The sequence below is a fragment of the Macaca nemestrina genome, chromosome X (assembly GCF_043159975.1).
Source record: "Macaca nemestrina isolate mMacNem1 chromosome X, mMacNem.hap1, whole genome shotgun sequence".
Classification (NCBI taxonomy): domain Eukaryota; kingdom Metazoa; phylum Chordata; class Mammalia; order Primates; family Cercopithecidae; genus Macaca; species Macaca nemestrina.
Window position 1 is genome coordinate 107226963 of NC_092145.1, and position 17713 is coordinate 107244675.

At 49.5% G+C, this 17713-nt stretch overlaps 1 protein-coding gene across 7 annotated transcripts in view; it reads left to right on the forward strand.

Annotated features, from left to right (window-relative positions):
- The window catches only part of LOC105493788 (IQ motif and Sec7 domain ArfGEF 2), a 91431-nt gene that overhangs the window by 22801 nt on the left and 50917 nt on the right, over positions 1–17713 (forward strand). For all 7 annotated transcript variants that reach the window (XR_011618143.1, XM_011761715.2, XM_071088469.1 and 4 more), the window contains exon 2: positions 8374–8403. Coding sequence is in view for 6 of the 7 variants with exons in the window: in XM_011761715.2 (XP_011760017.2) it covers positions 8374–8403 (30 nt within the window). In the remaining variant the exon portion in view is untranslated. The remainder of the gene's footprint in view (positions 1–8373; positions 8404–17713) is intronic.

Genomic DNA, 17713 nt, shown 5'->3' on the forward strand with positions numbered 1-17713 from the left:
CAAGGCTGTGAGCTATGCTCACACCACTGCACCTAGTCTGGGCAACAGAGAGAGACCTTGTCTTAAAAAAAAAAAAGTCGGCCGGGCGCGGTGGCTCAAGCCTGTAATCCCAGCACTTTGGGAGGCCGAGACGGGCGGATCACGAGGTCAGGAGTTCGAGACCATCCTGGCTAACACGGTGAAACCCCGTCTCTACTAAAAAATACAAAAAACTAGCCGGGCGAGGTGGCGGGCGCCTGTAGTCCCGGCTACTCGGGAGGCTGAGGCAGGAGAATGGCGTAAAAACCCGGGAGGCGGAGCTTGCAGTGAGCTGAGATCCAGCCACTGCACTCCAGCCTGGGTGACACAGCGAGACTCCGTCTCAAAAAAAAAAAAAAAAAAAAAAAAAGTCTTGTTTTTTTGGTCCTTCCCCAACCCCATGCAGACAGTGAGTCCCCCACTCCCAGCTGCATCCCTGCCGATGGAGGTTGCTTCTTTGGAGAAACTGAAGTTAAGAGGCTTTGACTTGAAGTCACCAAGTACAGTGGAGGATGGGGTGAAACAGGCCTGCAGGCAAAGGAATCTGCAACCTAAAACAGTGGAACCCCAACTTCCTTCCACTTAAAACAGTGGGACTCCAACCTCCTTCCACTCCCCCACTTCTAGGACACCAAAGTCAGGTACACAGATGAGATCAAAGGATTGTTCTCTGGGAAAACTGAAAGGCCCCAGAAAAAAAGGCCTCCAAAAGCTGACACTTGGAAGTCTTCTAACAAAAGAACAGGCTTTCAGCCCAGTAATTTGACAGTGAAGCCCACCACCTGGCAAGCCCCACCTGCACACAGAGCTTCCAAGCAGCTTCGTAGTGTCATGGGAACTAATCAAGGATCACCAGCCAAGGACCCTTAAGATAGGTATATTTTATTTTAATGTAAACTAAACCTCAGTACACTGGGCCAGGCATGGTGGCTTGTGTCTGTAATCCCAGCACTTTGAGAGGGCTGAGGTGGGAGGATCACTTAAGCCCAGGAGTCTGAGACCAGCCTGGGCAACATAGCAAGGCCTTCTTGTCTCTAAACCAAAAAGAAAAAAAAAAAAAAAGAAAAAACCTCAGCATATGTTTTTAAAAACCCCAAGCTCTTGGTAGCCAGAGATGATCAGATAGTCCAAGGCTATTTGAGGAAAACCATCAACTTGGAAGACAGATTGAAAAAGCAAACAAACAAACATAAAAAAGGAACTTGGAAGGTAATGAAGGGAGGAGAAGAAACCTGGGACATTAAAAATAGTGAGAGCTAAAATAAAAATTTCAGCAGAAGGATTAGAAAATAAAAGGTGAGGAGATATCCTAGGAAGCAGAATAACAAGACAAAGGGACAACAGAAGAGAAAAGATGAGAAAATTGAAGGATCAATTGAGGAACTCCAACAGCCAACGATAGGAGTTCCAGAAATAGAGAATGGAGGGAACAGCAGGAAGGAAATTCTCAAAGACATAATACAAGAACATTTCCTAGAACTGAAGGAATGAAAACTCCTGCTGAGTACCCAGCAAGATAAATGATAAAAAGACCCATGCCAAGATATGCCACTGTGACATTTCAGAATACCAGGGATTAAAAGGAAGATCCTAAAAGCTTCCAGAGAAAAAACATCATATACAAAGAATCAAGAAAAGGAATTACGTTGGACTTATCAACAGCAACACTGGAAGCTAGGATATGATGGAGCAGTGTGCTCAGTATTCTGAGGGAAAAGAATTTCCAACCTAGAAGTCTATACTCAGTTGAATGATCAATCAAGTATGAGGGTATGTAAGATCTAAAGGTTTTTTTTTTTTTTTTTTTTTTTTTTGAGACGGAGTCTTGCTCTGTCGCCCAGGCTGGAGTGCAGTGGCGCGATCTCGGCTCACTGCAAGCTCCGCCTCCCGGGTTCACGCTATTCTCCTGCCTCAGCCTCCCGAGTAGCTGGGACTACAGGCGCCCGCCACCTCGCCCGGCTAGTTTTTTGTATTTTTTAGTAGAGACGGGGTTTCACCGTGTTAGCCAGGATGGTCTTGATCTCCTGACCTCGTGATCCGCCCGTCTCGGCCTCCCAAAGTGCTGGGATTACAGGCTTGAGCCACCGCGCCCGGCCCAGATCTAAAGGTTTTAAGTCCTATGCATCCTTTCTCAGGAAGTCCTGGGGAATGTGCTCCAGCAAAATATGGGCATAAACTCTAAAAAAAAAAAAAAAAAAAAAAAAAAAAAAAACCCACGGAATCTAGGAAACAGAAAGTTCAATGCAAAGGAGAGGTGAAGGGAATTCCTAGATGATGGAAAAGAGAGAGGGTCTTTTTTTTTTTTTTTTTTTTTCGAGATGGAGTCACGCTCTGTCATCTGGTCTGGAGTACAGTGGCGCAATCTCGGCTCACTGCAACCTCCGCCTCCCAAGTTCAAGCTATTCTTCAGCTTCAGCCTCCCGAGTAGCTGGGATTACAGGCATTCGCCGCTGCGTCTGGCTAATTTTTGTATTTTTAGTAGAGACAGGGTTTCACCATGTTGGCCAGGCTAATCTCGAATCCCTGACCTCGGGTGATCTGCCCACCTCGGCCTCCCAAAGTGTTGGGATTACAGGCGTGAGCTACCACGCCTGGCCTGAGAGAGAGGTTCTTAGGGCAACATCTGGGCAGGCCTAGAGAGAAGCCAGCCTAGATTGCAGGAGGAAGGTGGGTGTTTTTAAGGGAAACAAGGAGTAGGATGGATTACCTGATATGTCAAAGCATATTGAGAGGAGAATTGCGCTTCTGACAGTTTGGGGAGAATTGATCATTTGTATGAAGAGAACTAAGCTGACAAAAAAATAATGGACAGTAATCAGGCTGGGCACGGTGGCTCATGCCTATAATCCCAGCACTTTGGGAGGCTGAGGTAGGTGAATCTCTTGAGCCCAGGAGTTCGAGACCAGTCTGGGCAACATAGCGAAACCCCATCTCTACAAAAAATACAAAAATTCTCCAGGTGTGGTGATGCATGCCTGTAGTCCCATCTACTCGGGAGACTGAGGTGGGAGGGTCACTTGAGCCCAGGAAGTTGAGGCTGCAGTGAGCTGTGATCATGTTACTGCACTCCAGCCTGGGCAACATGATGAGTACCTGTCTCAAAAAAGAAAAAATACAGACAGTAATCAATAGCAGGGAAAATAAAAAGTTGTACGGGAAAGGAAATGTAATCATAGTATGTCATATGATTAATCCATTATTAGTATCCATGCAGTCATCATAATGTAGACCACCAGCCTAGGCAACATGATGAAACCCCATCTCTACAAAAAATACAAAAATTAGCCAGGCATGATGGTGCGTGCCTGTAATACCGGCTAATCGGGAGGCTGAGGTGGGAGATACTGCTTGACCCCAGGAGGCAGAGGTTGCAGTGAGCCGAGATCGTGCCACCGCACTCCATCCTGGGTGACAGAGCCAGACCCTGTCTCAAAAAAAAAAAAAAATGTAGACCACCAATGTTGATTTAACCCAAACTTTGTGATATAACTCTGATGGTAGAATGAGAGGAGGGCACAGTTATTCAGTTGCAGGACAGTTGGAGTGAATGGAAGTGGTCACTGTACAGTCATGTGTGTCAAAACAGCATTTAGGCTGGGTACAGTGGCTCACGCCAGTAATCCCAGCACTTTGGGAGGCTGAGGCAGGATTGCTTGAGCCCAGGAGTTTGTGGCCACCTTGGCCAATATAGTGAGACCCCGTATCTATTTAAAAAAAAATAAATAAACATGGTTGGGTGCGGTGGCTCATTCCTGTAATCCCAGCACTTTGGGAGGCTGAAGTGGGCAGATCACTTGAGGTCAGGAGTTCGAGACCAGCCTGGCCAACATGGGGAAGCCCTGTCTTTACAAAAAGATACAAAAATTAGCTGGGCACAGTGGCACATGCCTGTAATCCCAGCTACTCAGGAGGCTGAGGCAGGAGAATGGCTTGAACCCAGGAGGCAGAGGTTGCAGTGAGCCAAGATCATGCCATTGCACTCCAGCCTGGGCAACAGAATGAGGCTCTATCTCAAAAAAAAAAAAAAAAAAAAAAAAAAAAAAGTTCCTTTAGCAGTCAGTGTGAGAAAGGAGCTGCCCACAAAGACATTTGCAGTTAGGTGTAAGGTGATATTCAGGAGAGAAAGTGCAAGGCTGCTTTGGGGCTGGTTCTCAGCTTTTGGAGAGACCCGCATGATTTCTGGGCCAGGGCACCTGTCTCTTTTTCCTAAGGACACTCCTGGGAGGAGCCCTGTTCATAGTTGCCCTTCAAGTTTCATTCTTAAAAAAATCTACTTCTGGGCCAGGCATGGTGGCTCATGCCTGTAATCCCAGCATTTTGGGAAGCTGAGGTGGGCAGATCGCCTGAGGTCGGGAGTTCGAGACCAGCCTGACCAACATGGTGAAACCCCGTCTCTGCTAAAAATACAAAATTAGCTGGGCATGATGGCAGGTGCCTGTAATCCCAGCTACTCAGGAGGCTGAGGCAGGAGAATCGCTTGAACCCAGGAGGCAGAGGTTGCAGTGAGCCGAGATTGCACCACTGCACTCCAACCTGGTGACAGAGCGAGAGTCTGTCTCAAAAAAAACAAAACAAAACAAAACAAAAAAAATCTACTTCTGTTGATGTCCAGTCTCCTTTCTGTGGGAGACATGATCTTTTAGGCATGTTATTCAGACTCTCCTTGAGGACCAGTCTGTGATCATTGAAGTTACTCCACATATCTCATTTCTGATGCATTTTGTATTTATTTAATTAGTTTTGCTTTCAGGGACAACCTTCTTGATCTAATTTCAGGTTCCTGGGAAGAGGCACCATATTGTTCCCCAGTTACTGCTTATGGATGGCTTGGAGCATGGCAGGCAATCTAGTCAAGAGGCAAGGGCAGAAACTCCAACACAGCAGCTCCAGGGCCTCCGTTCTTTTCAGCCATTCTGCTCTGTCTTCCCCGTAAGTCCCCAAAAGGCTCAGGAACTTTCAATATTCTGCCGTTTATTCTCCCATCTTCCAAATTGCTTCTTATACCTGGAAGAAGCAACATTAAAGTCCCTGGTCAGATTACATGCCTGTTTTTGATTCAGAAAATATGGTTACTATCCTCAAAGCTCCAACAAGTTACTGTTTATTGGCTGTCACTACTGAGGATGGGAGTTGGCATATCCAAATCTCTTGAGAACCCTGGGGCCTAAGCTGCCTTTCATTAAGAGAAGTCTGGCCAGGCGCAGTGGTTCACGCCTGTAATCCCAGCACTTTGGGAGGCCGAGGCAGGTGGATCACTTGAAGTCAGGAGTTCGAGACCAGCCTGGCCAACATGGCGAAACCCTGTCTCTACTAAAAATACAAAAATTAGCAGAGCGTGGTGGTGGGCACCTGTAATCCCAGCTACTCAGGAGGCTGAGGCAAGAGAATCACTTGAACCTGGGAGGCGGAGGTTGCAGTGAGCCAAGATAGTGCCATTGCACTCCAGCCTGGGCGACAGAGCGAGGCTCTGTCTCTAAATAAATAAATAAATGGCTGTGGAGAATAGCAGGAGAAAGCGGTCTCCTTTACTGACATGGATTGATGAAGAGGGATCTAGTCCTTGGGTCTATTGCTTCTCCTTGCAGACAGCAGAATCTAGTTGATAAAAGAGATAAACTTTGGGATTCTGAAGAAATAGAATATTTTAAGACCTAAAGATTGCTTGGAACTCAACTAACACAGCCCCATCACTTTACAGGTGAAGAACCAAGGTCCAGAGGGAAATGAGATTTGTCCAAGTTCATACTGCCAATTAGGGAATGAGCCATAAAAGGACCTAGCATTCTTTCTACCAGTCTATACTGCCTCCCAAAAGAATGGTGGCCCAGCTTCATGACCACTGGGCAGGACATGAGCCTCTGAGGAGGTGTAGGATAGCACTGATGGTTGTTCTATACATAATGAATAATATGCTAAATGCATAAAGGGTGATGAACCCTGGGGTGAGCTGCACTCCCACATTGAGAGTCATATGATGCTGTGCACCCTCAAGCTAGTAAGAATCAGTCCATAGCGAGAATTGGCGAATTCCCCACTGCATCATGATTTGGAGCTCTTTTGCTCCCCTTTGCTGCCTTCTTGAGGATTGTCACATATCAAATAGAAATACTTCTGGAGCAGAGGTGCGTTTCTCATAATCTCTCAGATGAAAGAGCACTGGAGAGGAAAGGTCTGTTGGTGCCTCTCTGGCTTGATATTGAGGAATGAAGATAAGGGAACTCACCCTCATAGTGCGTATGTGCCCGGCACTGAGCTTCTGGTATAGTGGAGCGTGGTGGTAAGAACATGAACTTTGGGGTTCACTCTGAGCTCCTCCACTTGCGTGACCTTGAACAAGTCATTTTGACCTCTCTAAGTCTCAGTTTCATCATCTTAAAGTTGGATGAATAACCTCCACTTTGCAGGATCAAAGGAGATAATGTACAAAAAGAGGCTGACACTATTGCCTGGTACACAGTAGGTACTCATAGTTTGTTCACAGTGGTGGTGGGGGTGATTAGAAGTGTTGTTTAAACCCTTGGGTAGATTGGGGTAAGTGGCCAGTCCATGAGCTCCTTGAGAGGTTGTATTCCCAGGGCAGGGCCTGGTAGACAGCAGACTGAACACATGTGTGCTGGGTTTGGGGGTAGGTGGGTGGTGAAGAGATCGGCCTGCCTGGAGCAGAGGGTTAGTGTTAGGAAGAGAGGCTGAGGGGCTTGGCCTCAGTTCTGTAGGCATCTGGGGAGTCACTGAAGTCAGGCGCCTCAGGCCTGGTACCTGAGAATAATTGGGCCAGGCCTCAGAAGCAATCTTGTTGCTGCAGAGGGAGATGGAACATTTTAATAAATGTGATAAGGCACGCTGTGGCCCTGGTCCTCTGTTCCTTCAGGGCGCTGAGAAGGCTAAGGGTTGGTGCTACTGGCATCTGCTGAGCATGTACCATGTGCTGGGCACTGTGCCAGGCTGAGCCTCACAGCCACACCCCATAAAGGGAGTGACTGTCACCGCAGCCCACCCCCAAAGCCCCATTTTATAAGGCAAAGCACTGACACTCAACATAGTGAAGTATCTTCCCTAGGATTCCATGGCTTGTGAGTAGTGGAACCGGGAGTGCTGTGGTTGCAGCACCCTGTTGCTTGCCTGCCCCACCTCGCCAGCGGGGCCTCCTTTCATTCTTTCAACAAATGCTCCCTTCTGAGGCCCACCTGCTCCTCTCCCTGTGTGTACCTATGTCATTTGGCGCTTAGCATAGGTGGACACTCCCCTCACTAAAGCCATGTCTTGGCTCTCTCAGCTGAGGACAGTGTGCTGTATTCATCTCTGTCTCCTTTGCAGCATGAGCGAGGGTGGGAGGCCTGAGGTGAAGATGGAGGAAGATGATGAAGGGGAAGTCCGTGTCCCACACGCTTCCACTTTCAACTTCCATGGTCCTCCTCCGCCCCTTCCCTGCACGCAGTGGACACCAGCCCCACTGTCCTGATCCGCCCTCCCCTACATACACACGTGTGCACACACACGTGTACACATGTGTGTGCACTTGCGTATACACTCTCACACTCTTCTTGGGAAGGCGTAGTGGGAGGGGAAGGGTATGGTTCAGATTTCACTCATTCCCTGGTTCCCTCAGTGATGTCCCAACTCCATTCTCTTCTCTTGCCCTTCTTTTGCCTCTAAAGAGGCCTCACAATGAAAACGGCAGACCAGTGTAGTAGAAAGGAGCCCAGCGGCTGACTCATTTATCCCCTCAACCTCGTTCCCTTCATCTGGAAAATAAGCAGGTTGGACCAGGCAGTTGGCAAAGCCTCTTCTATGGTGTTAATAACACCTGGCATTTGCCTACCGGGTTCCAAAGGGTTTAATTATCCCAACAGCCCCGTGAGGATCGGCCTCATGTCACAAATGGGGAGACTGAGGCTCAGACTCAGAGAGGTGAAGTGACTTGCCCAGGTCATGGGGCTGGTAAGTGGCAGAACCAGTATCTGAACCTAGGTCTTTCTGTGTTTCAAGCTTGGGCTTTGCCCCTGCCCATGGCTACTGGCTGCCTCGAGGAAAGCCACGCTCCTCACTGTGATCCACTAGGCCCCACATGGTTGGTTCCTGGTGCCTCTTTGACCTCACTTCTGACCACTCTTCCCCTTGCTCACTGCACCCCAGCACCACCGTCTTCCTCTCCATCCCTTCAACTGGCGAGGCACTCTACTGTCTCTCAGCCTTGCACTTGCTATTCTCTTCTCTCTGCATGAAATACCCTTCCCCTCATTTTTGTGATGTGCATTAGGCCTCAAGGCTCCCAAAGCCACTCTACCTAGGACAGAGGGAGAAAAGCAGAGAGCATATACTGACTGTTTTGGTTTTTTTTCTCTGTTTCCCTTTCAGATCTGATGGTGAGAATTCCAGAACAGTCAGGTCAGTACCTCCTTTCTTTAGTACTAGTTGGGAGATGGGGCAGGGCCTGGGGTGGGGGCCTCTGGTTTGTAACTGTAGGATCCATGGGCAGGGGGAGGGGCCAACTCAAGGGTGTCTTCCCTGTTGGTATTAAGGGTGGCTATGGAGTGGAGTGGGAGGGCAGTTGGGGGATGTGACAGCTGTGGGGAGGGGGTTCAAGACTGTTCCTTAGTCTTTCTGACACTAGTTGACTTGGGGGCTTGGCTGAACACCATAGGGGCTCATAGGAGCTGCCCAGATGTGAAAGCTGAGAGGTCAGCTCTGGACCCAGGACCTTTTCCACCTTCTCCTCCCGGGGGAAGAGGGCATGATTGATGCTGAGCTTCCCTGGTCTAGCGTTCACATTCCACCCTGAATCTGTGCCAGCCCCGAGTAGTGGGATTTGAATGGACTCTGGATGTAACACATTCTAGACATTAGAACTATACATTATGGTGACAAGGAAAATTTTTTGTGTGTGTGCTTGGTAAAAAAAAAAAGTTTACAAGCTTTGGTACGTTTTATTTTATTTTATTTTCTGTTTTTTTTGTGTTTGTTTTTGTTTTCGTGTTTTTTTGTTGTCGTTGTTGTTATTGTTATTACTGACCCATTGGTAGACATAGTAAGCTTTAAAGATGTGTTCAATCTGCCAGTTGGGGAGGCAGGAGTAAAACTTGGGTAAAGGTAAAGACAAGGGACCTTCGTGCATTTCCCAGGCCCTACCCCATCAGAAGCTTCATGAAGGCAGAGGTGTCAAGTATAGGGATTATATAGGAATGATGAGGGTGCTCAGGATAGGACCCACTCAGCCTTAACATCCAGGCTGGGGGCTATGGGATAGGCCACTGAGCTGAGCTGAGCCCAGGCAGCAGAGGCACAGATGGGTACAGTCCTTCCCAGCTACAGCTGACAGTAACATAATTGGCACCTTTGTGAAGAATAGAAAAAGATGTCCCATTCAAGGGCACCCCCTCTGAGTGGCTCCATTGAGCATAGCACGGGTTGGATATCAGCCCCTGTTCGTATCCTTTTGGCTGTGACCTTTTGTGCAAGGCACAACTTGCCCGACTATATGCAGCAGCCCTGGTCCTGTCATTCAGGCAGGGGCTGTGGGCTGGGGACAGAGGATGCCAGCATACAGACAAAAGTGTCTAATGAGACACCCTCTGTTCTAGCACCCCAGACAGGGGATCTGGGGTAAACACACGGATACCCAGAGCCAAGATTGGGGCTGTGGGATGAGCACACACAGGCCAGCCTTAATGTAATCAGTCCCAGTGTCCAGGAAAGGGGTTTGTGACAAGACATAATTAGACCCAGCATGCAGCCAAGGAGCATGTCACGGGCACAGCTTGTCCTAGCACTTAGGAAGGCACCTGTCTAGCAAAGGGAATAGATCTCAGTGTCCCACCGTGGGTTTGGAGAGAGGCCACCTGAGCTGACCCCGAGCACAGGGCTCCTGCAAGCATCCCCAGTGATGTACCTGCTACTTGTTGAAGAAGAAGATTGAAAACATCTCTAGTTATCAGCTTTTCCCGGCAAGGAAGTTCCTGGGACATAGAGCTCAGGACATTTAATAATGAGCATAATCATAAGTCGTGTGATGATATACCTTTGGGCCTTTACAACTTACAGAAGTTGTCAGGAACTTTCTTTTGTTTGATCCTCCCAGTGACACTGTAGGTAGAACCTGGGCTGGCCTTATCATCATTGTTTTACAGCTGAGGAAACTGAGGCTCAGAGTGGTTATGGGTTTTGCCTGCAGCCAGGCAGCTAATATGTGGATTCAGCTAATATATGGATCCTGAGCCAGGATTCAAACCCAAGTCTGCCTGGCGCCAACCTAGAGTGCTACCCATACCATCACCACGGGAGCTCTCGGCAGCCTGGCAGATAATAATCATCATCCTCATCCTCATCCTGATAGTAGCAATTATAGCAATCATCATTTGTTCCTCACATACTAACAACTTGGAATATAATGCTCACAACAGCCCTAATAGGCATGGATTACAATCCCTGATTTACAGATCAGGGGAAGAGGTTCTGAGAGAGTCAGTGTCTTGGGCTGTCTGGTTCCAAAGCCAGCATTTAATTTATTCAGACACGCTTCCTGACATCCGTCCTGGGCCCACAGTCAAGGAGGCTATAGGGGCCTAGAGGAGTCAGCATCTGGGAAGCGAGGGTCAAACTCAGGCTATGGGAAGGGGCTAAAGCGTGGCGTGTGTGGGGCAAGATCTTGACAACATGGTGGGAAGGCAATTTGAACTTGCAACCAGGGCTGGGTAGGGACCCACTTGTAAATTTTTGAATCCGCTCCAGTTAAGGTGAAGGAGAGCTTCCCGGAGCAGGCAGTGTCTGAGCAGGGCTGTCAGGGACTGCCGTGCAGATTTGCATAAGGAGGGTGTCCCTGGAGGTGGGATCAGCTTGTGGAGGAAAGCGAGGCGGGTGGGTTTAGAGACAGGGAGCGATCCGTGGGGCTAAAATAGAAGATTTAGGCAGGAAAAGAGCAGTAAGGTCAGAATGCGGGTCAGGGCTGGGTCATAGCGACCTTCTGTCATCAGTTGGGAGCTGGGGAAAGTTGGAGGAGAGAGGCGAGGCTCTGTGGCATAGGAAGGGCAGAAACATTGGATCCAAGCACAGGCCTCCATTTGGGGGTAGGTTGCTTTCTAGTTGTGTGACTGGACAATCTGTTCATCTCTTGGAATCCCAGTTTCCTCATCTAATAAACGTCATGTGTGCGTGCATGCGTTTGTGGAAGGGGAAGGGCTGGGGGGTAGAAGAAACACCCAGGAGAGGCGCTAGGCCTGGGCTTTTATGGGAACTGAATAACAAGGAGAGAGCAGAGTCGGTAGATTGCAAGCCACCCTTGGCATGACCCAGGCCTGAGGGCTTCTAAGTATGGGGTGCCAGAGGAAGTGTGGTGTCTAATTAGAGCAGAACAGCTGGTGATGGGGGTGGGGGGTAGGCATGGGCAGAGAAAGGTGCCTGGACTTCTTGTGGATCCCTGAGAAGTTGTCACAGATCTGACCTAAAGGCACCTTAAGCCAAAGTCCAGAGAGGGATTGGCCGAGGCTCGAGGTCACAAAGCTAGCTAGCAGCAGAGCCTGCTTCCTAGCTGTGTGCTCTTTGCAAAATCACTTAACTTCTCTGGTTCTTAGTTTCTCATGAGTAAAATGGAAACAACAGTCTCGACTTTTCTGGGTTGATGAGAGAACTTAAAGTAAAGCAACGCTCAGTGTGAAATAGTGGCGCAACAAACTAGTGTCCTCCGCTTTCCCCTAACCCAATCCGTTGTCATACGCTATATAGTCAGGCTGGAAGAATGTGAAGAGGTGTAGAACTTGAAAACAGAGAGGGCAGGAGGGGCCTGATGAGGCCCTCACCAGAAGATGAGGGGGCCCAGGCCTAGAGGCACTGCTGCAGTGAGGGTCAACCTGAACTTGTTGGCTCTGGGGACCGGGCTGGGGTTGCTAGACACGCAAGGATGAAAGCGGGAGGAGGTGGCCTGTTGCTAGGGAAGGAGGGAGGGGGTGGGGGAGCTGCTGACACCCGCAGAGACAGGGACGTCCCTATGGCAACGGGAACCACTGCAGTTGGAGGAGAAGTGGGAGGAGGAGCCTCCCACTCTGGGCCTCAGTGCCCTAATCTGTCCTACAGGAGTTTGGATTAGATAATCTCTTGTTTTGACCTCTTGGCAATCTGGAATGGCCAAGACCTCATGAACGATCCGTGGCTCTCCCATCCACATGTCCAAGACACTACCCATCCCCAGAGCCATCCAGCTGCGTCACCTCCCATGATGCCTCCCGTTTGGCTCAGCCTGGTTGCCCACCTTGCCCTGTTCCTACCACTTCCTTTGCCTGGAATCTTGCCACTTACTGCTTCCCAGTTTGGGGTTGCTGCAGACACAGATGAGCCAGCTCGGGTCAGCCCAAATGGGAGCGTGATGATGGGGTAGACAGTCATTTTGTAAGGACAGAAGTCTGGAGGAGTCAGAACTGGATTCTGACAGTGGGACAGAGGAGGAGGTACCTTTCCAGAAAGCTAAAGAAGGGCAAGAAAGGGTAAGAGATTTCTCTTCTCCTTCCCTTCCTCTCTGTGTTCTGCCACCGCCTGGCCCAGCCCCAGGAAGTGGGTGACCCCTAAACTGGCTGAGTGCCTGGTTGGCACCGAAATACACTTGCCTTCTCTCTCTTCCCCTCCCCTTGCCTCTGTCCCCTCTGTCCTGGCTTTAATTAGCAGCCCTGGGGATGAGTCACTTGGCAGCTGGGGAGGGAGGCTGCATGGAGCTCAGTGAAGCTTCGACTCCTGCCCTGAGCCTTATGGGCAGCACCTCTGTGTTCATGCATGTGGGTGTGCACTGCTGCATGGCAGTGTGGCTGTGAAGAGCAAAGTGCAACACTGCATGCTGGCATGTGGCCCTGCATGTCAGGGGGTCTGCAGAGAACCATATCTGGTTGCTGCTGCGTTTGTTTCTGTGTACCATTGAATGTCAGCGTGTGTGAATGTGTGGAGCGTGTGGCTGTGGTTGTAAGTGTCAGGGAACAAGGGAGCTTCCGGATGAACAAACACAAATGCTGGACAATTGCATTCACCCCTCTCTACCTAGGCGTTCTTTATGCGATTTTGCTTACACAAGCCCTGCACTTACATTCCCAATTTTCACTTGTCTTAGTCTGGGTACACTTTATTGTGAGGAATGGAAGCCCACTCAAGCTAGCTCAAGAATAAAGGGCTAATGAGGGGGACTATTGTGAGGCTGCATTTCACAGAATCTAAGAACAGTTAATGAAATACTACCAGGCCTCACACCAACTGGAAGTGGGACCAGGAAGTCGAGGACCAAGGTTGCTGTCTCGCTCTCTGCATCTCCTGGGCCCATGTCTCATCTTTCTCCATTTCTCATGGCTTGCCTGGTCCCTATCATCTCTTTTTCTTTTTCTTTTTCTTTTTTCTTTTTTTTTGAGACGGATTCTTGCTCTGTCGCCCAGGCTGGAGTGCAATGCCATGATCTTGGCTCACTGCAACCTCCACCTCCCGGGTTCAAGCAATTCTCCTGCCTCAGCCTTCCAAGTAGCTGGGACTACAGGCATGTGCCATCATGCCCAGCTAATTTTTGTATTTTTAGTAGAGACAGGGTTTCACCACGTTGGCAAGGATGGTCTCGATCTCTTGACCTCGTGATCTGCCCGCCTCAGCCTCCCAAAGTGCTGGGATTATAGGCGTGAACCACTGCGCCCAGCCTATCATCTCTTTTTCATGGACTTCTCTCTCTGGACCAGCCTCCTCTGCTTGCCCATGGCCTGACATGGCCATCAACTTGGAAGCTATATGACCTTTTCCAGCTTCAGGATCCGCCCCTCCTGCCATTGGATTGCAGTGATCCTCCAGCCTGTTGGTAACACAAGGCGGCAAGGGGCCATGTGAGATAATTGATTCCCTTAGAATTGGATGAGAGGAGAGAGAGAGAAAACACTTGGTATTTCGTGTTTCTTCTGCAGTAAACACAGTTTTTATGTGTACCCAAGTGAGGTCAGAGCCTGGTCGGCTCAGAGGCAAACGCTTGTAAGATTGTTTTTGGTTCCTATTTTATAGCAAGATGACCTTTGCTCACTGTGCTTTCAAGTTCCATATCCTTGCATCAAAACATGCTGTTTTGTCTAAAAGTGCCCTCTTATTTTATGCTGAAAAAGCTTTTAAATGTACAATGAATATTACCATTGCTACCAGCTTGTGGTAATTTTTCATCACCTCAGAACAACTGGTATAAAGCTACTGATGGGACAGCTGCTACCCAGCTCTTGGTGGCCTCAAGAATTTTGATATTTTATGAGTTCAGTGACTGAATTTATAGTTATCTCCAGTGTATAATTACAAGTACACATTATCAATGTTATCAGCTTGACACTGGAGCTTACTTTTCCATTAATACAAACCCTGCAGGTTTTACATTAATTACAGAGGGAATTAATGACCCTTTAGACAAGTTTTCACCTATGAATAAAGAGTCTGGAACCAGCCGTGCCAGTAATGACTGTTCTCCAGACACAGGAGCAATGTCCACAGCTCTGGCCTTAGCCCTGGCCTTGCATCCTCTGGCTGAGACTAGGGGCTTCCCACCACCTCCTCAGAGGCCTCCTGATTCTGGCCTGGCACACAGTAGGTGCTGTTACTTTTAATAAAATTGGTAGTTTTATTATTGCTGTTAAAGCCATCTTCCATATCTAAATGGTAAACCTAAGTGGGAGACATTATCCCAGGTTCTGGGCAGTCTCCTTCAACTCCTCCCCTTGCCCTTTTCTCACTGTTCCAAATAGTAATAATTGCTTTGAGTCAGAAAATGTCTGCTAAATATCAGGTACTATTACAGAGCACTGGAGACACATTATCTTTAATCCTTGTGGCCACCCTGCTAAGTAGGGGTGACTTACAGGTGGGGAAACTGAAACCTAGAGAGGTAAAATGACTTGCCTCAAGTTGTCCATCCACATATCCATTCATTTATTCCTTCATTCAAGGATTTATCGAGTGCCTACAATGTGCCAGACGCTGCTAAATGTGACTGATAGGGTGGTGAGTAACAGCCCTGCTGTGATGAAGCCCACTGTCTGGTCAGGAAATAGACAAGGAGACAGACAATTACAGACGATTATAGGGGAAGTGCAGGCTGCTGTGGGAGCACCATGGAAATATACCCAACCCAGCCTGAGGGCCAGGGAGGCTTCTCCAAGCCGACATCTAAGTGGAAGCTTGGAGCATGAGTAGAAGTTAGCCAGGGGAGGGGTTGGCTGGGGCAAGGAGAAGTGCAGAGTGTTGCAGGCCAGAACTGCGAGAAGAGTGTTTGGCACCCACATTTGTGAAGAACTAAAGGAGTATCTGCAGTGAGATGGCACTGTCATGAGAAATGGCCTGGTCTGGAAAGGGAGCAGAAGGTTTATCGGGAGGCTGGAACTGTGGCCCTGGTTGCTTAGGTCCAGAGCTGAGGAGCTGCAGGACCCAGCAACAGTTTCCATGTGACAATCGTGGGCCTGGGAGCCTCCTGGGGCTGCCTGGCCAGTAGCAGGCTGGGATTCTAGTGGCCACAGTGCCCTCTAGTGTCCACGGGCCCACCTTGCAGCCTCCACCTCTGTCCATTTTCCCCCACCATGTGCGACCAGGTGCCCTGTGCTGAGTGCTGGGGACACTGGGATGAACAAGACACAGAGCTCTCACAGAGCTCCTGACAGAGAAGGGGCAGCAGGCATCTGAACACAGTGTTGAGAGAAGCCAGCTGAGAGAAGAGCAGGGCGGAAGGACACAAGGGAGGTGACCCAACCTGCTTGGGTGGGGTCAAGGCAGGTTCCCAGAGAGCACAACATCCAGCTGACTTTTGAAGAACAATGGGGAGCCAGCCAGGTGGGGAGATGACAGCGGGGGCACAGTGGGACAACAGAGGTACGATTACAGAGCATTTGACACAAATTCTCTTTAATAAGGCTTGGAGCAGCAGAGTGTAGCTGAGTTGCGGGTGCTTCTGTCTGGGTGGGGTGCAGGTTGAAGGTGGGGAGAAGGCTGAGACTAGCTGGAGGTGTGGGATAGGGGCTAGCTCACGGAAGATTCTAGGATGCCTGCCACCCGCTCATCATGGGCACTTAGCGAATGGAATCATGTAAGAAGCTTCCCTACCCTTTGGGATCACAGACCCACGCGAGGATCTGATCAAAGCTAGAGGTGTTCTCCCCGGAAATTAAAGCTTTTCATACAACTTTAGGGGCTTCAAAGATACTCCCCACCCCACATGCCTGTCCACAAACCACAGGCTTCCAAACTGCTCTTCCTATAGATACGGAAACCCGCACCGAGGCCTCCAAGGCTCTGCATGCTGGGCCCCCACCTCCATCTCCAGTCTCACCTTTCTCCCCTGCACTTTTCCCACCCCACCACGTCAGCCTCTTGGTGCTTGCTGGAATTACCACCTCAGGTCCTTTGTCCGGGTTGTTTCCTCTGCCTGGAATGCTTTCCTCCTGCCGTCTCTACATTTTGCTCAGTTGAATTGCATTAGTTGATGAATGTCTGTCTCCTCTCACTTGGATATAAGCTCCGTGAGAGCTGGACATTGTCTACCCTTAGCCACTGCTGTATCCAGCACTGGGGGATAGTGCCTGGGCCACAGTATCTGTCGAATAAGCACGTGAAGGCCCTACCAGTGCCCTGTGGCTGGGTCAGGCTCCTCACCCTTCATTCCTTCCTCCCTTCAGGCCCTGGTGGGTCATCATCTGAGTCTGTTCAGCATGCTCAGCTATGACTGAATTCCAAAAGTGGTCCCAGGTTCAGGGATATTTTCTTAGAAATCTTCCTCACTATCCCTGAAACAAGCAGGCTTCCCATGGGTCTCCTCTGCCTCTCTGGGAGAAGGGTCAGACTCTCTCAGGTTCAGGCTGAGACTCTTCACCATGTGCACACTTTGTCTACCTACCAAATCCCTACAAGAACTGTGAGGTAGGAATTGCCACTCCTCTCCTATAGATGAGCAAACTGAGCTTCAGAGGGCTTACCCAGCTAAAAAGTGATAGGGCGAGGACTTGTACCCAGCTTTACCAGGCACCAAAGTATAGGTTCTTTGTCTCACCAGAGAGGTAAAGGGGCTTACCCAAAGTCACACAGCATCATCCCTTAAAGCTACCACTACACTTTCTTTTTTTTCTTTTCTTTTCTTTTTTTCTTTGGACAGGGTCTTGCTCTGTCACCCAGGCTGGAGTGCAGCAGCGTGATCTCAGCTCACTGCAACCTCCACCTCTGGGGCTCAAGCGAGCCTCCCAAGTAGCTGGGACTGCAGGTGTGCGTCACCACGCCTGGCTAATTTTTGTATTTTTAGTAAAGACAGGGTTTTGCCATGTTTCCCAGGCTGGTATCAAACTCCCGAGCTCAGGTGATCCACCGCTCCCCACCTGTCCCACTGCCCCCGGCCTCCCAAAGTGCTGGGATTACAGGCATGAGCCACTGCACCCGGCCCAGCACTACACTTAATGTCTCTCGGCTCCTGCCAGGTCAAGAGGGTTCAGCTCTTAGGGCAATAAGTACAAATGGGCACAAGGTGAAGCTGCTGCAGGAGCTAGGAGAGTTCCTCAAGGAGAGTTAAAAAAAAAAAAAAAAAGGCAGGGGCTAAGGCCAGAGCCCTGAGGACCAGGGCTTTGAGGGGTGGGCAGAGGGAGAGGAGGCCACCAAGGACCCACAGATGCCAACCTTGTGGTGGTCCGGAGGGCCTCTCTCTCTCAGTAGCTTTGGCTTTCTTGAGAGGAACCAGCTGCCC